This window comes from Carassius auratus, unplaced genomic scaffold (genome assembly GCF_003368295.1).
Source record: "Carassius auratus strain Wakin unplaced genomic scaffold, ASM336829v1 scaf_tig00216124, whole genome shotgun sequence".
NCBI lineage: Eukaryota > Metazoa > Chordata > Actinopteri > Cypriniformes > Cyprinidae > Carassius > Carassius auratus.
In genome coordinates this window covers 1-22,550 of record NW_020528422.1, presented here as the reverse complement: position 1 = coordinate 22,550, position 22,550 = coordinate 1, and the positions used below count along the sequence as shown (strand labels likewise).

The window sequence follows — 22,550 nt, the reverse complement described above, 5'->3', positions numbered from 1 at the left end:
AACAATGAGCTATATATTTGATGCATTATTTATTAATCATTGTTAATTTTAGTTAATTAAAAATATAATTGTTTTATGTTAGCTCAGGCCCATTAGCTAATATTAACAAATACAACTTTTAATAAGTTTTAGGTAACACTTTAGCATAGGGTCCAATTCACACTGAAAACTATAGTTGCTTATTAGCATGTCTATTATTAACATATTGGCTTTTTATTAGTGCTTAGTAAGTACATATAATGCATGACATCCATAATCCCTTAATTTAACAACTACCTTATAAACTATAAGTAAACATCAAATAAGGAGTTAATTGAGGCAAAAGTTATAGTTAATGGTTAGTTAATAGTGTGAATTGGACCCTAAAATAAAGTGTGACCAAGTTTGAATAAGTAATATTATTAAATGTTGAAACCAATTTAAATAAATACATGCATGCAAAATATTTTTTGTCAATTTATGATAACATAATATAAACTATAAACTAAAATTATCAAATAGAACTTTATTGCAAAGTGTTACTATTTTTTATACTGATTTATTTTTTAACTTTGGTCATTGCTTTTTAGGTAAAATTTGACTAGACAATTTATTTTGTTTTTGCTTGCAATGTTGAGATATACATCCATAATTGTGCAAATACATGAAAGTTAATTATATAGCAATCTCTGCGAACTATGTTACAGAAAGCAGAAAAGGTCAAAATAGGCATAATACAGTTCTGCTTGTGAATATCTAATTTATTCACTCAAACTAAACTCGAATGCCAATCCAATTAATTCAAAACAATAGTAACTGAAATAACGAATTAGTTCTGGCTCAAAAACATTCATTGTATCAGCCCACTTCTATTATCATCCAGGGTTTTGTGTGTGTGTCTGTGTGTGTATTTGTTTGTGTGTGTGATATGACATTAGATGGTTAGGAAATGGACTGTGAATGCTCTGTGGATATGCTGCCAGAGTATGAAACGAATTGGTGTTTATTGAGATAAAATAAAATAGATTTGCATTGACCACTGGTGTTGTCAAAAGTAGTATACTTCCCACCAACCTCCAAAATTAAATAAAATAAAAAAGTTTGTAAAAAAATACCTATATTGCCAATGTTGCTGCATGAAAATGTTAATCACACGCTAATCAGACTGTCTAATGCATTATAATGTTTTCTTCTCCTTCAGCTGACTTACCTTCCTCCTCCGTGGGGTGAGTGTGTGACCAGAGCCCTGGATTCAGGCCTCTTTCAGGTGTACAGTGTGTCTGCCTGCCGTATTGAGTGTGAGACGCGCTACATCGTGGAAAACTGCAACTGCAGGATGGTCTACATGCCTGGTAGGTCCCAAAATAACACTGCTTGAAACTTATCTTTTTTCTTCATACTCACCCTCTCACTTCTATAATACATTTCTTTCCACTGTTCAGTTTCAGAAATTATCGTGATTTTATAAACCCCTGTTTATATTAAGTGGCCATAACCACGATGTACTTACATTTAAATTTATCATGTGATACAATGCACTTATTGTGTACATATGTATGTACGTATTTCCACATTGTTCTTTTAACTGCAAGTTATACATTGTTGTATTTATGTTATAGATTTCTGCAATTACATTTATAATTACACTGTTAACCCCTTCCTTTACACCTTAAACCACTATTAAAACTACACAACCAAACCTGTCTCTTAACTTATCCGTATCCCAGCTCAATAGCAGCAAAAGTGTTTTGTAATACAATATGTACACATTAAGTACATTCCACTTATTTTCTGATGTAAATGCATAAAGCCACCTAATATATAGTTATACAAAAAAACATGTAAAAAAAAGTGCCTGTGATGGTATTATTATTATTAAAACATCAATCTACATTATATATATATATAAAATACTTAATTTGCATACACATCAGAACAGATTTCCAAAATTAGACATCACTAATAATGTCTGTGACTATCACGAAGCCAGCAAGGACCAATGTTCCCATCTTCTTTGTGTAAACCCATCTCAGTTCTTTAATTCTTGATGAACAGTCATTCAATGAGGTCACATCTCATATTCTGGCAGAAAGCAAGTCAGTATGAGGTTGTGTGTAGTGATAACTTAATGGCTTGTGGCCTTTGTGGTTTGCATTTGGCAGCCAAGGTAAACCTGACTGAACTTGTCTAGATGAGGTCAGAATATAGAATATAGTTTTCTGTGGGTCAAAGGTGGTTTGGAACAAGCCCACGAACAGACAGCAAGGGCCTGTAAGCATAAACCATGAGTGAACTTGACATATTGTATAATTTGAGAAGTGTGGAAGATCTCTCCGCAAAATGGTCTTCAAAAGCATTCCCTTTTAATTTCATTTCACTGATAAAATAGTCATTTTGGTCCATTCATAAATACTCATCTTTAGCTGTTGCTAAATGGTCTTTTTAAAGATGCAGTATATTTCCATGATTTCACAATGTGATTTTCATTGTGACTTAGTGCCCTTTATGTCCCATTCTTAATGACAATTTATGCTCTTCCCTAATAGCTGATCTTTAAAGTTATTGCTGCAGTCGTTTTTATTTTCAACCAATCTCCTTTAATGACACTATATGGTTTCCATTTTCACCTATCTGATAAAACTCAACTTTTTTTCACAAAGGTCCCTATTAATTCTAACCCATAGGTGCCAACCTCAACCTCTTGCTACTTCAGTTGATGCTGACGACAGGACAATTATCTCATGCTCTAATACTGCAATTATAGATTCATTAACTGATTGTGACTGCTCTGTGATGTACATTCAGGATATGTCTTTGGCCAAGATCAAGTGCAGACATGCACAAAACTCTCTTCCATAAGCACACACACACACACACACACACACACACACACACCCTTTCCCAGTTGTTTATTTCCTTGTCGTGCTGCTGAGTTTGGCTGGGTGAAGGTTGGGTCTGTTTTTCTCCTACTCAGAACACAATTTCAGTGTCTCATTATTAATTTAAGAAGGCTGAATAAAGAAGAAATTTTCTTTGGCACTTACCTTTTTTCTGTTTCTGTTTTTCTCTCATTTCTAGGTGATTCTCCATACTGCACTCCTGAACAGTACAAGGACTGTGCTGAACCTGCTCTGGGTGAGTGTGCTTTTCATGCGCACGTACACACACACACACACACACACACACACACACTGTTTCCATGTTTTACGGGAATATTCCATAGACGTAATGGTTTTGTAGTGTGTATACTGTATTTTTATCCGCTTACCCTACACCTACCTGTAAACCTCACAGAAAATAACTTTAATTCTGTATCATTTATAAGCTGTTTTCCTCATGAGGACCAAAAAAAATCTCCACAAGATCAAAAATGACTAGTATTACTATGCTTGTTTGGTACATTTGGTCTCTATAATAATAATAATAATAATAATAATAATAATAATAATAATAATAATAATAATAATAATAATAATAATAATATAGTAATAATATAATAATAATAAAAATATAATCATATAATAAATACCCAGTACACACACTAATCTCTATACCCATTTATTATTTATGCATATTGTATACAAGTATTGGCTCAGAACAATTCAGAATAGCATTTCCCACATTTAATTTAAGACACATTGAGAGTTTGTATTCCATTTTGTTTGTAAATGCTCCAGTCAAGGTTTTGTTTGGAACAGCATACATATTTCTGCCTCCATTAAGCATACTTTCTCAAAAAAAAAGTTGTAAAGTTTGATATGATCTATCTCTATAAGTCCAGTGGATCTCGGTCCTGGAGAAATCCAGCACTGCATATTTTTTATGTCTCCCTGTTGATTTAAAAGACAGTTTATATTTAGTAATATTCTAAAATTGGACTGCATTGACACTATCAAATGCAAGCAAAGCTTAAACTCTCTTGAGCTGGATGATTACACTGTTGGCTTCTGTACACCCTTAAAAATTCTGGGTTAAATACAACCCAGTGCTGGGTGAAATATGGACAAACCCAGCAGTTGGGTTAAAATGTTTAACCCAACCTTCTGGGTAGTAACCCAACCGCTGGGTCAAAACCAGTACTGGGTTGTATTTAACCCAGCATTTTTAGAGTATAGAGCTGCTTTTTAACTTTTAAGTCAGTTATTAAGTCAAACTTGAACTGTTTTGTGCACCATCCCTACCAGCAGAATGCAGTCTGGCCCTCATTAACTCCCTCTCTACGTACCATCTGACAGTATATACCAGCAGTCTATCCCACACATAATAACCGAGTTGGCTCCATGTTCACTAATTATCTTCCACTAATGAGGAAATTCAAATTAAAGCACAGCTCGGAATATATATTTTCAAACGGCTCAGGTATTCAGCACACAAGCCATTTCCAAAGAAATCCTGTTTTGACCCAGCAGTTGGGTTTAATGTTTAACCCAATCTTCTGGGTATAACCCAAGTGCTGGGTCAAAACCAGTAGCGGGTTATATCTAACCCAGCAATATAATGTAGATCTGCTTTCTAGAGCTGCTGAATCAGATTTATTTCATCATTTATGAATTGTGCAACATTAACACAGTAATTTTCTGGTTTATTACTATGAAGATTTAGCACTATCTGTATTGGTAACATTTTAGGATGAGCAATTGTCACTATTAAGTATTAGCATGCCTATTATTAATATATTGGATGTATTAGTACTTATAAAGCACATATATTCTGCATGAATATATTCTACATCTCTGATCCTACCCAATACTTAAACGTAACAATTACCTTGCTTACTATTAATAATCAGCAAAATAGAAGTTTATTGAGATAAATGTTGTAATTGTTTGTTAATAGCAAGAATTGGACCTTAATATGAAGTGCGACTGAAAACATCCAAAATGACCAGTGCTTGTGTACTTCAGTGCCAGGATTGAAAACCACTGTAATTTTCTGCAATATAAATAGGCTGTTTTGAAAAAGCATAGTCTCTCTCTTTTTTTTTTTTTTTAAAGTGAACTCCATATTTGACCTGCATGACATAACAAAAGAAGAACGATCCTGCTGTAATCAAGAAAAAATTCTACACAGGCAGGTTTTTGTTGTGGTACTCACTTTCATGGTTTGAGTCCGGATGTTTTTGACTTTTTCTCATCAGTGAGACGAGCTGGTCGGATAAAGTGTGTTTTGAATCCTGATGTATTACTGGGCTCATTTTCATTCATCCAGCAAACTCCCGTGGCACAAAATACATATGCACAAGTTTCTGTTCAGCAGACCCTCATGACTATTACTGGACTGACCCTTCATAAATCCAATTACATGGGCAAAACTCATGAAAACAGTCACCACCGTCCTTCTTCATTCTCTGCTCCACATCTTCCTCCTCTGTAGCTGTATTTTGTTTTTAAGTCACATACTTTGAAAAGGGGAAAAGGACAAATGGAAGAACAAAAAGTAAAATAAATATAAAAGAACAAATGAGTTTGTTTGTATGTGTGCTTGTGTCTCTCTTGTACAGCAGTTGAAAGCATTAGACATCAGCACATGTCATATATAATCTTCCCAAGCTTCACCAAATTAGACTTTATTACCTCTGCATGGAGAAACTTTGAAAGTATGCTTTGGTTCTCTTACAAAATAATTGTATTTTTCTTTGCAGATCTTTATTCCTCTTGACACTGAGACTCTTTTATTGAACTTCAAATCCCCTCGTGAACTCACACAAATTAAGTCATTATTTTTTAGTCAGTTATTAAGTCAAACTTGAACTGTTTTGTGCACCATCCCTACCAGCAGAATGCAGTCTGGCCCTCATTAACTCCCTCTCTACGTACCATCTGACAGTATATACCAGCAGTCTATCCCACACATAATAACCGAGTTGGCTCCATGTTCACTAATTATCTTCCACTAATGAGGAAATTCAAATTAGAGCACAGCTAGGAATATACATTTTCAAACGGTTCAGGTATTCAGCACACAAGCTTTTTCCAAAGACATCCTTAGGTTATTAATATATCCAATTTCACACATTTTTACCTTTCTATTAGAATTCTCTGTGCACAATTATGCAAGATAAAGCCAACAGAGTATGAAGAGGGACAGACTTGTAAACCACTGGAAAAGTTGCAGTGGGAAGTCTCTGACCTCAGCTGACAAGTAAAGGCACTACGACACAGCACAAGAGGCTGAACAGCTTGTCCGAAACTTTCGCTGCTGGCTTCAAAATGCTTGACAGCTGGTTCTTATCTTTGGCAAAGTGGATAGGAAATAATCACCAACTCCAACTTTCTGTTCACAGCACACTGAGGATAGAAGGAATATGTATTTTCGGTTTCAACAGAACAATATGCAGATGAACACTTTGAAAAATGAATGGGAGGCTATTAGAGGTATGAAAGGGAAATTGCTGGAATAAAAAGAAAGAAAGAAAGAAAGAAAAGAAAGCTAAAGGAAAACAGAACGAGTGCGATTGACAATGATAGAACACACTCAGAGACAGAAGAAGGACTATTACACACAGAATGTTAATCAAGAGATGTTCAGAACAGAATAACAATCCACTGCTTACAGCACACTGTTCACTATACATGTATACCACCTACTACAAACAGTATTCAGTGAGGAAATAGTATGCTACATAAAAAAAAAAAAATTGTACTCCTAAGAACTAAGCATTGCTGTTTTGTTTTGTTAATTCAGTTATTTTAATCCAAATAACTTTTTTTTCTCTTTCTCTTTTGGTAGTCTGATCAAATACTGCAAGAAGGAAATATTACAAGTCATGATCCAAGCCAGGGTCAAAACCTGGTAGTTAGAACAAATAACAAATACTTTATAGAAATGACATGATGACATAATGATTTAGTACTTATGTAAAATACTAAATCTATTCTGTTAGAATAGTAGTTAGTTGAATAAATGAATAACTGAAGATGGTACAATAAGATCAAATCCTTAACATGAACTAAGAATGAACAATACTTCTATTTGGTAATCTCAGTTAATATTAATTTAAGCATTTACTAATACATTATTAAAATCACAAGTTTTGTTTGTTAACATTAGTTAATGTCAACTAATATTAACAAAGATTAACAAATAGTGCAATAGATGTATTTTGTTCATGTTAGTACATTAACTACTGTTAACAAATGACACCTTATTGCAAAGTATTACCCAGGGTTACTTACCCTGATGACAATAAAAGCAGAATCCCAGTAAAAAAGATTAATCTGGTATTTATTCTATATACACAATACATTTTTACATAGACAGGTAAAGCATATTTTAATTGAAGATATGTGATAAAAGCAACACTATGAAAGAAAATTGAATGATTTCACTCAGTCTATACATTTTAATAAAAAGCAAAGATGTCTAGAATGTACATTTAATTAATGGAAATACTGAATAACAACCCCCTTACAATAACTATTACATTTTAAAATAATAACCCTATTAACAACATGCCACTCCGGGTCTAATTTTATTTTTGCTTTTAAAATATGAAAACTATGTCAGCATCGAAAGCCTTGTTGGTAGTAACTGTACTCACGCAACCTGAGGTCCGATTCGCTTTCCTGTCTAATCCCCACTGTCCCGTCTCTAATAATAAAATGGCCATAAATAGCTTTTTAAGTAGCTTTTTTTTTTTATATAAATAAAACTATAATTTTCCTCCACAAATCTATATTCATTTGTACCCACAAATAACTCATTAACAGATTGACCCTTTTTTATTAACATAATGCAATGCAAACAATTGAATCAGTCAACCTTAAAATTGTTTCAACTAACTAAACCTCACAAATGTTGATGTTTAGATGATGAAACAAAAAATAGCATAGCCATTCAAAAGAGCATAGAAAATATTAAGATGGCGGAGTCAACTTGCTCTGAGGTGCATCTTACCCTGTATAATACTATACTATGCTATAAATAAAAAGGCCAAATATGATCAAATTTATGGTTGAAATTGCTAGCCACATCGGAAATTGAAGTAGAGTGCACCATGCATCGAGAGCATCTTTGATGCAGAATGCTTTGGTTATATGCTGTACCTTTTTGACAAGTCAATTGACCGTTCACAAAGAGCTTGATTGACAAGCAATCTAACCAATCAGAACGTGGATATTATGTGCCGCCGCTGCAATCATCATCTTGCCTGACAGCTAAAAACATTTACAACATAACTAAAAATAAAAATGTGTGGAGAAACTGTGGTGCCATATGCCTTTTTAAAACCGTTTTCATATACTGTAAAATCCAATAGTTTACCTTACTTAGATTTAATTAGTAATCTTTACTTATTTGTTATCCTTACTAGGTTTTAGTTACAGCTACTTTCAAGGAAAATTAAACTATTTACTTACTGTTTTGAGTGACACTTACTTAAAATATTCAAGTTGTCACAAAGGAACCAATGACATTAATAAACCAGTGAGAGGCAGCAGTGAACTAATATGTTGTAATGTGCAACAACAACAGAAGACGAAGAAAAGAAATAAGACTTTTTACTCCTTTTCTCCATGTCTGCAGTTATCGTTCAATAGTTGTGCATGCACTAGTTTCCCAAAGTCATCTTTAACATTGAATTTTCAATACAACTGAAATATTTGAGAGATTACCACATAAGCTGACTTCATAAATTGATGTTGATTTTCCAATTATTATTTTTTTTTTCACCATTAAAGTGATTAGCATTCCCTTTGGTTGGGCATTTGGAACTTCTTTAAAATTATTATAATTTTCTTCCTAGTAAAGTGGCAATGCAATATGAAATCAGGGTAATTTGGTAGGGAAGAAAAGTAATAAATAGTTGCTTATAGAAGATGACCTATCTTTTAATTAAAGCAATTTTTTGTGCTTGTGTTCATCAATGAGCTTTTGCAAAATGTATTTTTCATAAATATCTTGACAGGTTCATAATTTGGTTAATATAATCCTTAAATAACACACAGACTTAAACATTCAGCACGGGAATCACAACAACGGTAACAAATTACATTTCATTTATTTGTATTAATTGTAACAATAACCATTTTATTAAGAAGGGTCTGACTGCAGACTTGCACTCTCAGACACTTGCACTTCCACTAGTGACATCACTTGCAGTCTTTATTTTTTATTTTGTTGAATTTTTTATTACTATCTGTTTGAATTTCCCAACATTTTATAACAGTAGCCAGGTGGCGAAGACAAGAAAAAAGAAACTAAATTACAATGTCACTTGCAATCGCTACTTGCACACTCCGCTACCTGTGACATTTGACACTTACTCTACTAAGTATATAGTAAACTATACTAACTAAGCATTTTTCAGTACAACATGCTATTCCTATTTATCTTTACTTAGTTTTTTCAAGGCAATTGGTTTGCATGCTTTTTTTAATTAGGCCCAATGAATTCGATTTTACAGTTATGTTGTTGGCATGCCCAGTAGCTGTATCCCTTCTAGCCTTAACCACAAGTCTACTCTGACACTACTCCGTCTTCTCTGTCGGTGTGTTGTCAGCAGCATTTGTCGGGCATAGCAACAGTGACTAAGGAGGGTGGGTTTTTGTGAACGGTCAATTGACCATTGAAACAAGGTAGAAAACAAGGTCTCAAGACTCGAATTGTGTCATTTTTGAAGAAATTCAAACAATAGTTGGAATAGTTATCGGTAATAGCTTCTCCGATCAAAAGTCTGTTGTTTTTGGAGCTTCCTTTCCAACACCTGCTGTCAAACCATGTGCACCTGCACGACGGCTCCGTGCAGTGAATTCTGTGACTGTTTGATTTTTCATAATGGTTCTTTTTTAATGTGAATCATGAATGCTCACCTTAAATTATTCTACTCGTGCACTCCGACAGATCTGTAGGCGCACGGAGCTCAAATGGAAGAAAGACAAGCTTCAAGTTTCCTGTGATATTTTTAGGGGTTTGCTGTCAAAATATCAGATAGCAGTCAAAAGAGCAAGGGCCAATTATTTTTCTGATATTATATAAAAATGTTTTAAAAAAACTCTTTGCAACCCCTGAGTTCTATTTAGTACTTTGAAACCTGCCATTAATCCTCCTGTATCTGACTGTCTTGATGCCTCTCTGCTTACATGTGATAACTTTCATAATCACTTTATTGAGAAGATTGCTAATACTAGATCTTCTATTCAGTTACCTGATTATAATCCATTGGTCTCAACTGTTTCATGCTCTGCTATTTTTTTATCAGTTTGAGCCTGTTTCTCTCACGTTGGTAAATAAAGAATCACTTGCAAGTGAGTGTGGTTTTATGCCTCTTTATGCTACATTGGTGTCTTCTGACTGGCACTTCGGATGGTGTGCATAAGCATGCTCATTTTATTAAGAGCACACATTTTAACATATTATTCAACACTCCGTATTTAACTTAAGCTCAGCAAGCCATGCATACAGTACATGACAGATTTTCTAGATTTTCAACCTGATGATATTGCAGGTGGGCTGCCAATTACTATAAAAGAAATAATAATATTGTTAATATACTGTATGTAAAAATGTCAATGTCAAAAAAAGTCATAACATAATAACATAATTTCATATATATAATTAAATAACAAAACATAAATATTAAACTGTAACTACGCTTCCACTCTCGAGCTTGCAGATTGGTTTAAGAATAAACCGCCGATTTATCTTAGATATTTTTGCTGCATATGCTACAGAACAACAAATTCAAACATAAATGCATAAATGGTTGTCAACAAGGTCAACATAAATGGCTGTAAATGTGTTTCCTCCTGACTGCTTTCTCCGCTGACTGTCTACCCGCTGATCTGGTTTTCACTATTTGTTGAGCAGTGCCAGCCCGAGTTATTTTCTGTTCATTACCAGTTCTTTCAATAAAGACAGTTAACTCTCTCAGGCTCAAATTAAGTTTAAGTAACAAGTTTTTAGTAAGGTAGTTAGGTTTTAACTGTTGCAAATCAGCAATGCCTGCCTTGAGAGGGTTTTAACAATCTAGCTTCTGAGTACTTAAGTTATTAACCCAACAATAATGGGGTCACCGGGTCAGTTAATTTTTTTTTGCAGTGAGCCGCGCAAACATATGTGTTTGATTGTGTGGGCCGCGAGTTGAAAAAGTTTGGGAACCTCTGTTCTAGTACCAAAACAAGTACTTTAAAGGAATTCCTTAGCTTTTCGTGTTATTATGGCAGCCTACAACAGCACAGCTTAACCGTTCGCACATTTTTATATGTAGTTACATTGAAAAAATTTCAGTTTAGTCAAGTTTTTACCCCGTTTTAGCATGGATTTCTATGGAGACCAGCCGCGGCACATAATATCCACATTCTGATTGGTCAAATCACCTACCATTCAATCTTTTTTGTGAACAGTCAATTGACTTTTCCATGCATGGAGAAAATGTCCACACTGTGCACTGTTTACTGTTAAAGTAGTACAAGTAGTGTGGTAGTATGAATCTCCCAACTGTTCTATAACACAACCCTTCTGGTTTGGAGCACAGGATCTGCCATTGGCAATGCTTGGAGAAGATTTTGTGAAAGTTATGGGATGTGAATAGTGCTGTGAAGTTCATACAGAACGATGGATTTAGCACAAGATTTTAGCAGATTTAATAACCCTGTATTTGTGTGTGTGTTTTCTCTTCAAATGTATGTGAGAGAGTGTGAATGTGTATAGAGGACATTAAATCTGACTTAATTCTCCAATTAAATGATGTGATTTTAGCTTAATCTCCAACAGCAGGGGTGAGAGAGGGGATGGATGTGAGGAGAAGAAACAGAGGTGGAGATAGAAAAGGTCAGGGAAGGAGAAATTTAAAAATGTTTCTTTGAAAGGTCAGATCCCATCTCCAGGTCATGCAAGTTATGAGCTGATTAGAAATCTGAGGAAGGCACAGCCAAGAGCAAAAGATTCCAGCCCTTGGCAACAGTCAAGAGATTGGCAAAAATTATCTTTTGTTATTTTACACATACAAAAATTGGAAATAAGAAACAGTAAGGAGTTGGTTATAAAACAAATGTTATTCTAGCAAAAAAAAAAAAGTTTTTAGAATAAATAAGGCTATTGTAATTAACAATAGCATGAAATGTCCCTCTAGGGTATTAAAAGGAATTCAAAATGAATTGTTAAGGGTTTTTAATCTCCTGTAGCTCTCCTGTGATTTTCTTGAACTGTCCAGCAGCAAGACACTTGATGGAAATCACAGTTCCAATGCAATAAGTGGGAGTGGAATAAAGACACAGTTGGATTCTAGGAATCAGATATGAATCGAAAAGTCCTGTAGCAATTTCTTTATATCGAGTAGGGGCTTTGAGAATTCTTATTTGATCCTATTAGGATGCTTTAGGTTTGGTTCCAAACTGTGATTGGCATTCCAATTGAAATTCTGCACACATTGCTTATGCTTTGACTAGCGGGGCACAGACCCTGCACTGAAGCAATAAGTCTCTTTATCATTCACCGAAAGCTAAATGTCAGCAAGTTTATTCAAGATAAATACTTTTTACATTAAATACGTTTCACCTGTCAATCAGTCAGTCTTTTGTTTTTCTCTCGAATGTTAGAAAGCACTTTGAGAATATGATCCTTGTGGTTTATCAGATTCATAGTGGTGGTTTTCATTGTGCTTGCAGTATCTCTCTAAAGGTAATCAAAAGTGCAACACATAATATTTTTCCAAGCCGTCAAGAGTTGACAGCAATGATTTGAAAGTCTTCTGATAAGGCCAAAAGTTTAATTATACTCCAGTCATTGTGTGTGTGTGTGTGTGTGTGTGGGCATGTTTTTGTGACATATCAGGACACAAGTCTGTATAATGACATGGGTATGACACAGGTATTACAAGGAGAGGGTGACTTATGAGGGCATAACCCATGTCCCCATTTTTCAAAACGTGTATAAATCATACAGAATGAGGTTTTTTTTGAGAAAGTAAAAATGCACAAAGTTTCCTGAGAGGGTTAGGGTTAGGGGTAGGGTTGGTATAAAACCATTACGCCTATGGGATGTCCCCACTTTTCACAAAAACAAACGTGTGTGTGTGTGTGTGTGTGTGTGCGCGTGCATGCGTGTGTGTGTGTGTGAAGACACAGAAAAGACTCTCTATGTGCAGAGAAGGATAAGACGACCTCATGTCCTGTACGTTGTCAGTTGAGGAATGTCATACATAGAACCCAGGAATGCTGCCCTGCAGAAAGAACTGACATGTATTCTCCCTTTCTTCCTGGTACCCTGTCCTGTCTCTCCTCTTTTTCTTTTTCCTCTCCTCTATACCCTTTCATGCTGTCCATAGCTGCTCTGTCAGCTGTTGAAGGCACAAACTGCATCTGCAGGAGCCCCTGTAACATGACTCGATACAACAAAGAGCTTTCCATGGTCAAGATCCCCAGTAAAACCTCTGCACGCTACCTGGAGAAGAAGTTCAACCGCTCGGAGAAGTACATAACGTGAGTACACACCTCACATCTTTCCCCTCAAATACATCACACCGTCTTTGAATTCAGCATACAAAAAGGTTTCTGAAGTGTATTATTTAACTTTTTCACCACTTACCAAACTTTTTAATTGTTGTCCTTGTACGAATTTTAACTTTTACCTCATTACTGCCACCAATTTGCAAAATTACCAGTTAATGTTCCACCTCATATTAAGATCACAGAGATGGCGCTTGTTAATTATCACAAGCTTGCACTTTTCTAGCAGGGATGAGCTCTGCTGTTATTAAGCTTGGGTAAAATTCTGAATTTACTTCAATTTATTCACAAGCGTGAATGAAACTGGACATGAATCACAGGATGTTACAGTGAAATTAAGTCTCTAAATACAATCAGCAATATTTTTTACAATTTAAAATATTTATATATATACTGTATATATATATATATATATATATACTGTATATATATATATATATATATATATATATATATATATATATATACAAAAGCCTTGTTATGAATGGTTCAATATGAATATGTGTATCGTTACACCCCCTAATATATATATAAGCACAATTTTTTGTTTGGTAATGTTTTTTTATAACTCATAATGAAAATACAAACAATTGGGTTATTTTAAATTGTATTCTATCTTAATTTGAATACTAAATTCACTTTTAAAATTATTATATTTTTCAAATACAAATTGAGTAAATAAAGTATAATTTAATTGATTTTGCTGTTTTACTACAAATGATGCGCAACCCTGGTTGTGACGCGAGGAAATGGACGCTGTATTTTGAGAGATAGCTTTACTTGTGTCAAAGAAACTCCCCCTGTGTGTTGTTGTCCTACTTAATGTGTGTTTGAAATGTGGCCTCAGTTTATAGATGTGCTTCTCCACAATAAAAACAACATTAGGACGCCAGGACATTTGATGTGGCTCTCAGACATATTTATTTCTCCTCTAGACATTTAGCTGACAAGTTGGGAAAGCTTTTGCTTTGTGTCAGGAAGATTCAGGGAGTTGTTCTTCAATATAGTGACAGATATCACATCCTCTCCATTCATTTGTTCACCGTCATAGCGATAAGCTTGTGATTGATGTGTCTGAGACGTGGAGCTTTTGGGAATACTGACTCTCTCTCTCTCTCTCTCTCTCTCTCTCTCTCTCTCTCACACACACACACACACACACACACACACGCGCGCACACACACACACACACAAACTGTTGAGTCAATTAAATCAGCATAAAGCAGACAGCATATCATCACTCTGGTGTCCCACTAGAGAGATAAGCTTTTCTAGACTGCTTCGTTTTATGATGATAGGAAAAATAAAAACTTGTTTACTTGGACTCTTCTACACATGCACGCAAATTATCAGTCATGCCAAGATCATTCATCTCTGCAGCATAATAGAGGGGTAATGAAGGGTTGAGATAATGCTAGTGTAATTGTTCTCAGGGTTTGGAGGTTAGCCCTCTTGCAGTTTACCAACTAGCATCCAATAATTGCCAATTTGCCTTTGGCCTGTTCTTGAGACTGCTGTGAGAAAGGTGTGTGTGCATGTGCATTAAACTGTATTCTAATCAGGTGACACACGGGATGAAATGTTAAGGTACATGTCCACTAGTGCAGATGTAATCACTATAATAATAGAGCTAACAGATATATAGTTGGGAACCATTTTTATTGACTGCACTTCCTAAGCAGCCATGATATTTTATTGGTCATCATGTGGTTTTATTTCTGTTGCATCACGCCTGCTAGCTCTGCCTACAGTAAAATATCATTGGTTTAAAGCTCTGCTTCAATCAGCTTATTATTTAACATCCAAAATCTCCTGCTTGGCGTTGCTTGTGTCAGGTTGCACAACTTGCTTCTGGTGTGAACAAACGAATCACTTTTTTTGCAGGAAGCTTGTTTTCTGGTTATGAATTTGAATATAACTTAGAAACATCACTGTTTGTGTTCTGTTGATGCAGGGACAATATCCTTGTCCTGGACGTGTTCTTTGAGGCTCTGAATTATGAGACCATAGAGCAGAAGAAAGCGTACGAGGTGGCAGGTCTGCTAGGTAAAAGCACACTGCAGCATGAATATGTGTCTTTCATCTTTTCTCTTTGTCTGTTCCTCTAAATCATAAATTTATTTATGTTGCAGGTGATATTGGTGGTCAGATGGGCTTGTTTATCGGTGCAAGTATCCTGACCATACTGGAGCTGTTTGATTATGCATATGAGGTATGTTAACAACTAACCACAGGGTTCAAAAGGAACTGCGAAGTAAATTGAGAAAGTATACAAAAAATAAATAAATTATACAATTATTTTCACAGTTATGTATCATTTTCTATTAAATGATAAAATAATATTTTATTATGATATAAAAATATATTTATACATATTTATTTAATAAATTGCAGCACCTACCATTCAAAAGTTTGGCATCAATGAGATTTTATGTTGTTCTTATTTATAATTTTATTAAATGAATCTAAAGTGAGAGTAAAGGCAGTTACAATATTACAAAAGTTAGCATGATTGTTTTCAACATTGATAATGTAACAACATTGAGTTTTACATAGTAATTAACTCAAATGATATATAGGGAATTTGAATAATTAATCAAGAATTTGATTAATATATATCTCAGATGACAGTTACATTTAATTTTATTGATTATGAAAAATAGCTCAATTGCCAATACCAATACTAATCACAGGGCACTGTAATTTACTCATTAATATGTCAATATTACATTCTTCATATCAATTATTGTGATATCTCTTACTATAAATTACTGCAGATCAAACCGTGGTATGTCCTGCACACCACTGTAGACTTATCAATTTTCAATAAAGTTATCACGCCTTATAATTCAAGGAAAAGTATTCTCTGGCCATGAAAATATTATCCTATCCTTATGATAAATTTAGTTTCTAAATTTAGAGCTTGTAGCTAAAGACCAAAACATTTCAGTGACTCGTAATGTGAGTGGGGTGGAGTCCAAAGCCAATCATTTTATATATGAGTTTTTAATAATTCAACTAGTAATACATCAAACTACAAATCACACAGAGTAAATATGCGTACGAAAATACAGACAATAAACATTTAAGAGACATAACGGAATCCAAATAAAAGAGAGAGAGAGAGAGAGAGAGAGAGAGAGAGAGAGAGCGAGAGAGAGAGAAGTGTAGAAAGCGAGAGAGATCACAGAATGAGCTCAGGTATGAAAATCAGTCAGTAAACCTTAGTGGAACCAACAACGAATCAAATAATAGCAACACTTTAAAGCAGCATTTAAATCTCCATAGAAAACGATACTTGCATGGCCCAGTGGGTGAGCGTGGTACCCGGCGACGCACGTGTGATGTCACGTGGTCCTTTGAAAACTGCGCGCGTGGGCCGGAGGCCGTGTGACGCGCGCGCAAGCTGCGCTGGATCTTGGCGTGAGCGTGGAGTCACGTGTTCCTTTGTTGCAAAGAGGTGTTCGTTCATCTTCGCGCGGTATTTGAAAGGTTCAACAAACAATGTTCCAGAATTCGTCTTCATTGTGTGGAGAGGCGAATAGTTTAATAAACTTAGTAAAGAAAAGAAAAGAAAACGAACGAAACGAAAGCTTCCAAAGGAGCCATTAAAATGGCTTTTTCTCTCAGCCCCTGTGCTGAGGGGGTTCGCGCTGTGAGCGCGGCCTATGGCCGCGCGGAAACAACGTTGGAGAGCAGCGTATCCGAGAACGGGGAAGAGGAAGAAGCAAAAAGAGAGGGTGGACCTTGTTTGGTCAATTCTTATAGCTTGAAATAGTTCACGCCCATTTTCGAGGGAGCATCCAATGAATGTCCGCGATCTGAAGCGGAGGGAAAGTTCCTTTGTCTCGGTTGAGACAAACCCCTGATGATTTAGGGCCTGTCCGATTTCATCAGGAATATTAAAGCAAGTTCATTATTCCAGATTAAATACATTTTTCATTACTTTGCTCTAGATAAATGGGTCTGTCAAAGCATGACGATTAGAACAAGACTAGACATAATATATATATGACCAAAGATCTAATTTTTAGATCGAATTACACATTTAAAGATTTGTTTAACACATGATAACACTGCAGATGTTGGGAAACATCTAAATGTACTAAAAGGGAATACGTAATACATTTATAAAACATGAAAACAGAAAGTTAATGAATACATTCCATAGAATGCATTGTTCAAAAGAAGCCAGTGACTTGGCTTCTCTCCTGTCCTGTGTGGTCGTAAACTTTACGACCTGCAAAAGTGGGGGTTGCAGAAGCATGGCTCTCTTTGAGGAAGTTAAAGTGAGGAAAGACATTTCCTAAAGTATAAGCTTGCAACTTATACTCTTCACATAACAAGGATTAACCATTTTATGCAATCCATAAACATAATTAAAATGCATATTAATAATAAAATGAAAGTAAGGAACTTATACGAAAAGTTCCTTTGTCTCCAGTGTTGGAAGAATTTGGGTTGGGGGTTTTCGTTTCTTCTTTGAAGCTCGCATGGGCATCGTAAATAGTTTAAGTCCAGCCAGGCTGGCATTTAGTACCAACAGTCTGAATTTATAAAACAGAATTTAACCCATGAATCGCTGACCTGCATATCTGTTACATCTCCCCCTTTCGTCAGATGAAGTCCCTGTGTGGACATCATCGGACGGCAATCATCCCGGATGGGCAGATGACAGGTGAATCGTGATGGTCATGCAGCAGGTGGGTCATGATGACAGGTGGTTCCTGAAGCTGAGGATTCAGCTTGGTGAGGTTCGGTATTGTCTTTGACTTTGCGTCCCTTTTCCGGGGATTCCATCGGAGACCTCCAGCCACAGTTGTCGTGAGTTTGGCTGTAGAGGTTTGCATCTCGTTGAGTATCCTGTATAGGATGAAGGTCACGCCAAGAGTCAGGGCGGGACCAATGACAGTGGAGATGCCCCGTGCAGTGTCGGCAGCAGTCCAGGCTAGGACCGCAGATGACTGGTTCAGAACGGGCTGTCGAGGCTGTGCTTGGAGGGCTGTGTCGACAGGAGTAATGTCAATGTGTTGGGTGGTATCTTTCAGTACTTGGTCCAGCAGGTTGGCACGGGTGGCGGTGTCATGCTGGTCGTAGGTCAGCATAGCTGAGCGCACAGGAGTGTTGACGAGCCATCTGTTACCCACAATCTCTGCTTGCGTTTCTGTGACTTGTGTACGAGGCTTGGCTTCAGCAGGGCAGCGCGTATCGCTGACCCAGGGTTGCAGCTCGCAGATTCCTTCAGAGTTGTGTCTGAGGAAGGGTTTGCTAAGGCAGAGATAATGAATGTTTTTGGTTAAAGTACACATGTGCATGTTTGGGGCCAGGTACAGCTGTGTGTCGCTTTCGTGGTAGGCCACCACATTTGGAATGTGTGTTTTGGTGTGGGTGTTGCTCTTCACATCCTGACACTGACAATGTCTTTAGGTCTGTAGACTTGGTTTGACTCGCTGATGAGTTGGTTCAGGAGCACGTTCACTTCTCTCTGTTTGGGGTTTACGTGCCGTAGGAAGGCGCTATCCAGAAAGTTGGCCAGGTGCATTCGTAGCAGGTCAGCTGGCATGGTGATGGTGTAAGACAGCACAGTTAACACAAGGCTTAAGGGTATCATGTATGGTGGGGTTTTACTCGTGGTTAGGCTGTCTTTGGAGGAGCTAACCTCCCACAGCATGTCTGTTGTTAACGCTGTAAACAGCTGAGTCTGGGTAAAGTCCTTCTGGAAGACAGTAAACAGTGGTTTCGAGGAGTTTACAGTCTGGTTCGCTGCATTGACACTGGACATAACAATGTTAAACATTCTGGTGGCAGCAGCGGCTCTAAGCCAAAGCTCCCGGGAACTGTTTGGAGCGGTGGTGGTGTCCACCTAACTCCATTTGTGTAACCGTCACTTTCTCATATTGGCTGAACAGGTGTTTGACATCGGCCTCAGTGTGAGTGAGGGAGTCCTCTCTCCATCGGAACCTTGTACAGCTGTATTCGGTTACAGTGCTGGGGTAGTGTGCCCTGTCATCGGTAGTCAGGAGTCTCAGCGGTTTTCTCGGTGGCAGCTGTCCTCTCTTTGGCTGACAGCACGGCACGGCAAACCACAGCAGCATCCTGGTACAGATAATAGGGAGAGAGAGAGAGAAAGGGGAGAAAGAAACAAACAAGGCCTGTCTTTGGTTGGACAGGACAGTCTCTTTGCTTCGTGGGCGGCGACTGGGTTTAGCTCGCCCTCGCCCATGTTTTGCCACATCTTGCTGCTGGCATGACGCTTGCCTCAGTGTTGTGTCAGTGGCTCTGGTGCTGCGTGGTGCAGCACATGCTGCGTCATGGAAATATATTGGCAGTATCCCCCTTTTGCTCCGTGGCATTACACGCCCTGGCATTGTGATGTCAGACGGTGCACAACCCCACAATATTGTTCTGTGCACGCAGCATGGTTTGTGTATCATGCAGTGGTCTGGGGCTTTGGTTGTCAGTGACTGTAGACTGGTTGCCAGGGTGGATGGAGGGGTCTGAGAGGTGGTAAAACAAAGTCATTATCAAGGTTTCAGAAGCCCGCATGTCCGCTATGTTGGTCTGTGTAGACAACGGAGCCTGCGTAAGCGATTCTGAGGTAGGCAGTTTAGCTAGTAAAGTTCTTGTGCTGTGTGTAATCACTTCAACCTTGAATGTGGGTGGGTGGTTGGGAGTGACCACAGAATGTTGTTTAGTGTGCCAGTTTTGGCAAGGGTGTCAGTGTGATCTTTAAAGTCCTCGTCTAGACTTGGTAGCTTTGAGTGTCCTTTTTTCCTTCTTCCAGTACACGATCACATTGTGTGTTTTTTGTGATGTTATCACATTGCTGGAATAGGTGTTGGTGTTTGACATGCTTGTTTGCAAGTGTGAGTCCGAGTTCCACACATTCAGGTGAGGATTGAAGAAACCCAGCGTGTGGTGTAAGGTTTGACCACCTTGCAGGTTGAGCCGAACAGCGACCCCTTTGGTGTAAGCTGGTACCACCGTACCCTGTTTGTTGACTAAGGTACAGAGGCTTGAACTTGGGCCTGTTGTTAGGGCGTTGTACTCATGGCTGGCTGCTGGGGTTCCCGTGACCTCTGTGACCTGACAGTCTGGCTCTAGCAACCTGTGTGGCTGGAGAGAAAAAGGTTCTCGCACTTGAGCAAAGTCTTTTAGCTGTTTGAAGTTCAGAAAAGGGTCAAAGTGTTCTAGCAGGTCTATGTCGATGAGCAATGTATGAGTGTTCATTGGTGGGACATACATGGGATGTATTAGACTCATCGGAACGAATGTCAGGTGAATGGAAACACCTGTTCAAACTGGATGTCATCCTGTCTGTACACCTGTACATTCAGTTCATAAGTTTGAGGTGTAAGAGTTCGATCTTGTCTCTTAGCTTCAAATTGGAGTCTTTTGAAAGGTAGGATGAGATCACCGTCAGGTTTAATCCTGTGTCGATCAGGTCTTCCCTGTTGACTCCTTTTTGACCCACCCCCTTTTTGACAGGGCTGCCCAGGATGTTGGCATCAGGGCAGGTGGGACGATCGGTGGTTGATGAGGACCGGTCTTGTTGTAGCTCGCTGCGAAGGCAGGTAGTCAAAACAGCATTTTCTGGTACCTTGTGTTTGTGGTACCTGATGTGAGGACCTGTGCTGTCTCGTTCAGGGTGTGCAGCTGTTGACTGTGGAGCTTGGGTGTTGCTGTCACCTTGTGCTGTGACAGTTAGCTCTGTGATCTGTAGATGACGGGCAGTGTTCTGGGTGCTTGGCTCATCTTCCTTGTGAGTTTTCATGTGAAGAAGCACTTTCAGCACCCTCAGGATCTCTGCTGTCTCAGACGTGGCTGCACTGTGTTGCCCTCTGCTGGCTTGGAATGGTATTGACTCTCTGTAAAGATGTCTGTGACTGTGGTGTTGTAGAGCGCCATCTAGGGTTAACTCCAAGCAGTGCTCAGAGACAGAGACGTTGGGGTTTTTTCACAGTCTTTTCACAAATAGTCTTTTGCTTGGTGCAAGCTTTGTGGGCTAAGTTCCGTAACTCTTGTGTAGTTCTGTTACGGGGACACGCTGGGACTCTGAGATGAAAACTCCAACTGGCATGTAGGTTTGGGGAGGAACAGAGTTTTTAAGTTGAAATCCTGTTCCATACCTGGTTCGTTGCATGCTCCGAAGTAGGTGTTTCGTAGCTGACTACAGAAAGTCTGTGGGTTTTCAAATCGGGCCCTGTTTGAGGTCCCTAGCAATAAGGAGCCCATGGGTCTGAGTTTGGATCAGAGAATTCAAGAATCAAAGTCTGTAGCAGTTGCTGGTAGTACGCTTTGACAGTCTCTGGTTGACGATCCAGAAAGCAATGCACATCACGGCTGGCCGTGATTTTTAACAGGTACAATGTGTTCACATCTGTCACGTTAGCGACAGTTTGCAAATGAAAGTCAATGGCTTGTAAAGAAGCATGAACGTCATGTCCTCCTGCAGGATCTGGATTGAATGTAGAAGATGCTTCTGGCTAGCTTGTTGAAGTTCTCTGTGAGCAGTGCAGGGTTTAGTGACATGCGTTCTCTGGAAGGGTTCTCTTCCCTCCGTTGTTGACAGATGTTCTTTGTAAGCTGGTTCTTGTTACACCCCCTTTTCCAGCTCTGGGTTCTTGGCTGAAAGGGTTGGAGTGGCGGCCCGGGAGAAATTTTGTGGTGTGCGTTTCTCCGATCCAGCCACTCTGTAATCTGTGAGATTGTCTCAGTTCTGTGTGAACAGTGTCAAGTTCATAGCTCTCTGGAGCTTGTTGAATTTAGCTTGGGCCGCTTGCAAGTGTGTTTTGCAGGCCCAGGTTTATAGTCTTTTTTTTCAGTTCAGTCTCTGCTCTTTTTAGGAGAGCGTCGCCTTGCTGGAGTTTTGAGTTCTTTTCTGGCTTCTCTCTCCAGCTGTTCTCTTTGATCTGTGTCGAGGCGAAGATCTTGCAGGGCATTGTGAAGTCTTTCAACTCCTTTCTGTAGCTCTGGATCTGTGTCGTCCTCTTCTCGCGCTGGTTCTGGGTCTCGAGGAGAAGCTGATCAAGATGACTCTGGGTGGGGCCTGGTCCTTCCAGGCCTCCTCCGCGATGTTGCTCCGTTCACTGAGCCGTGCCTGGGCGACGAGAATGTGAACTAGCT

At 38.1% G+C, this 22,550-nt stretch overlaps 1 protein-coding gene across 1 annotated transcript in view; it reads left to right on the top strand.

Annotated features, from left to right (window-relative positions):
- LOC113097157 (acid-sensing ion channel 2-like) overlaps positions 1-15,660 on the top strand; it is a 45,179-nt gene extending 29,519 nt beyond the window's left edge. Inside the window, exons 4-8 of the mRNA XM_026262362.1 lie at positions 1,181-1,331; positions 3,058-3,114; positions 13,244-13,397; positions 15,379-15,470; positions 15,557-15,660. Coding sequence (XP_026118147.1) covers positions 1,181-1,331; positions 3,058-3,114; positions 13,244-13,397; positions 15,379-15,470; positions 15,557-15,645 — 543 coding nt within the window. The 3' untranslated portion in view covers positions 15,646-15,660. The remainder of the gene's footprint in view (positions 1-1,180; positions 1,332-3,057; positions 3,115-13,243; positions 13,398-15,378; positions 15,471-15,556) is intronic.
- The last annotated feature ends 6,890 nt before the right edge of the window (positions 15,661-22,550 follow it).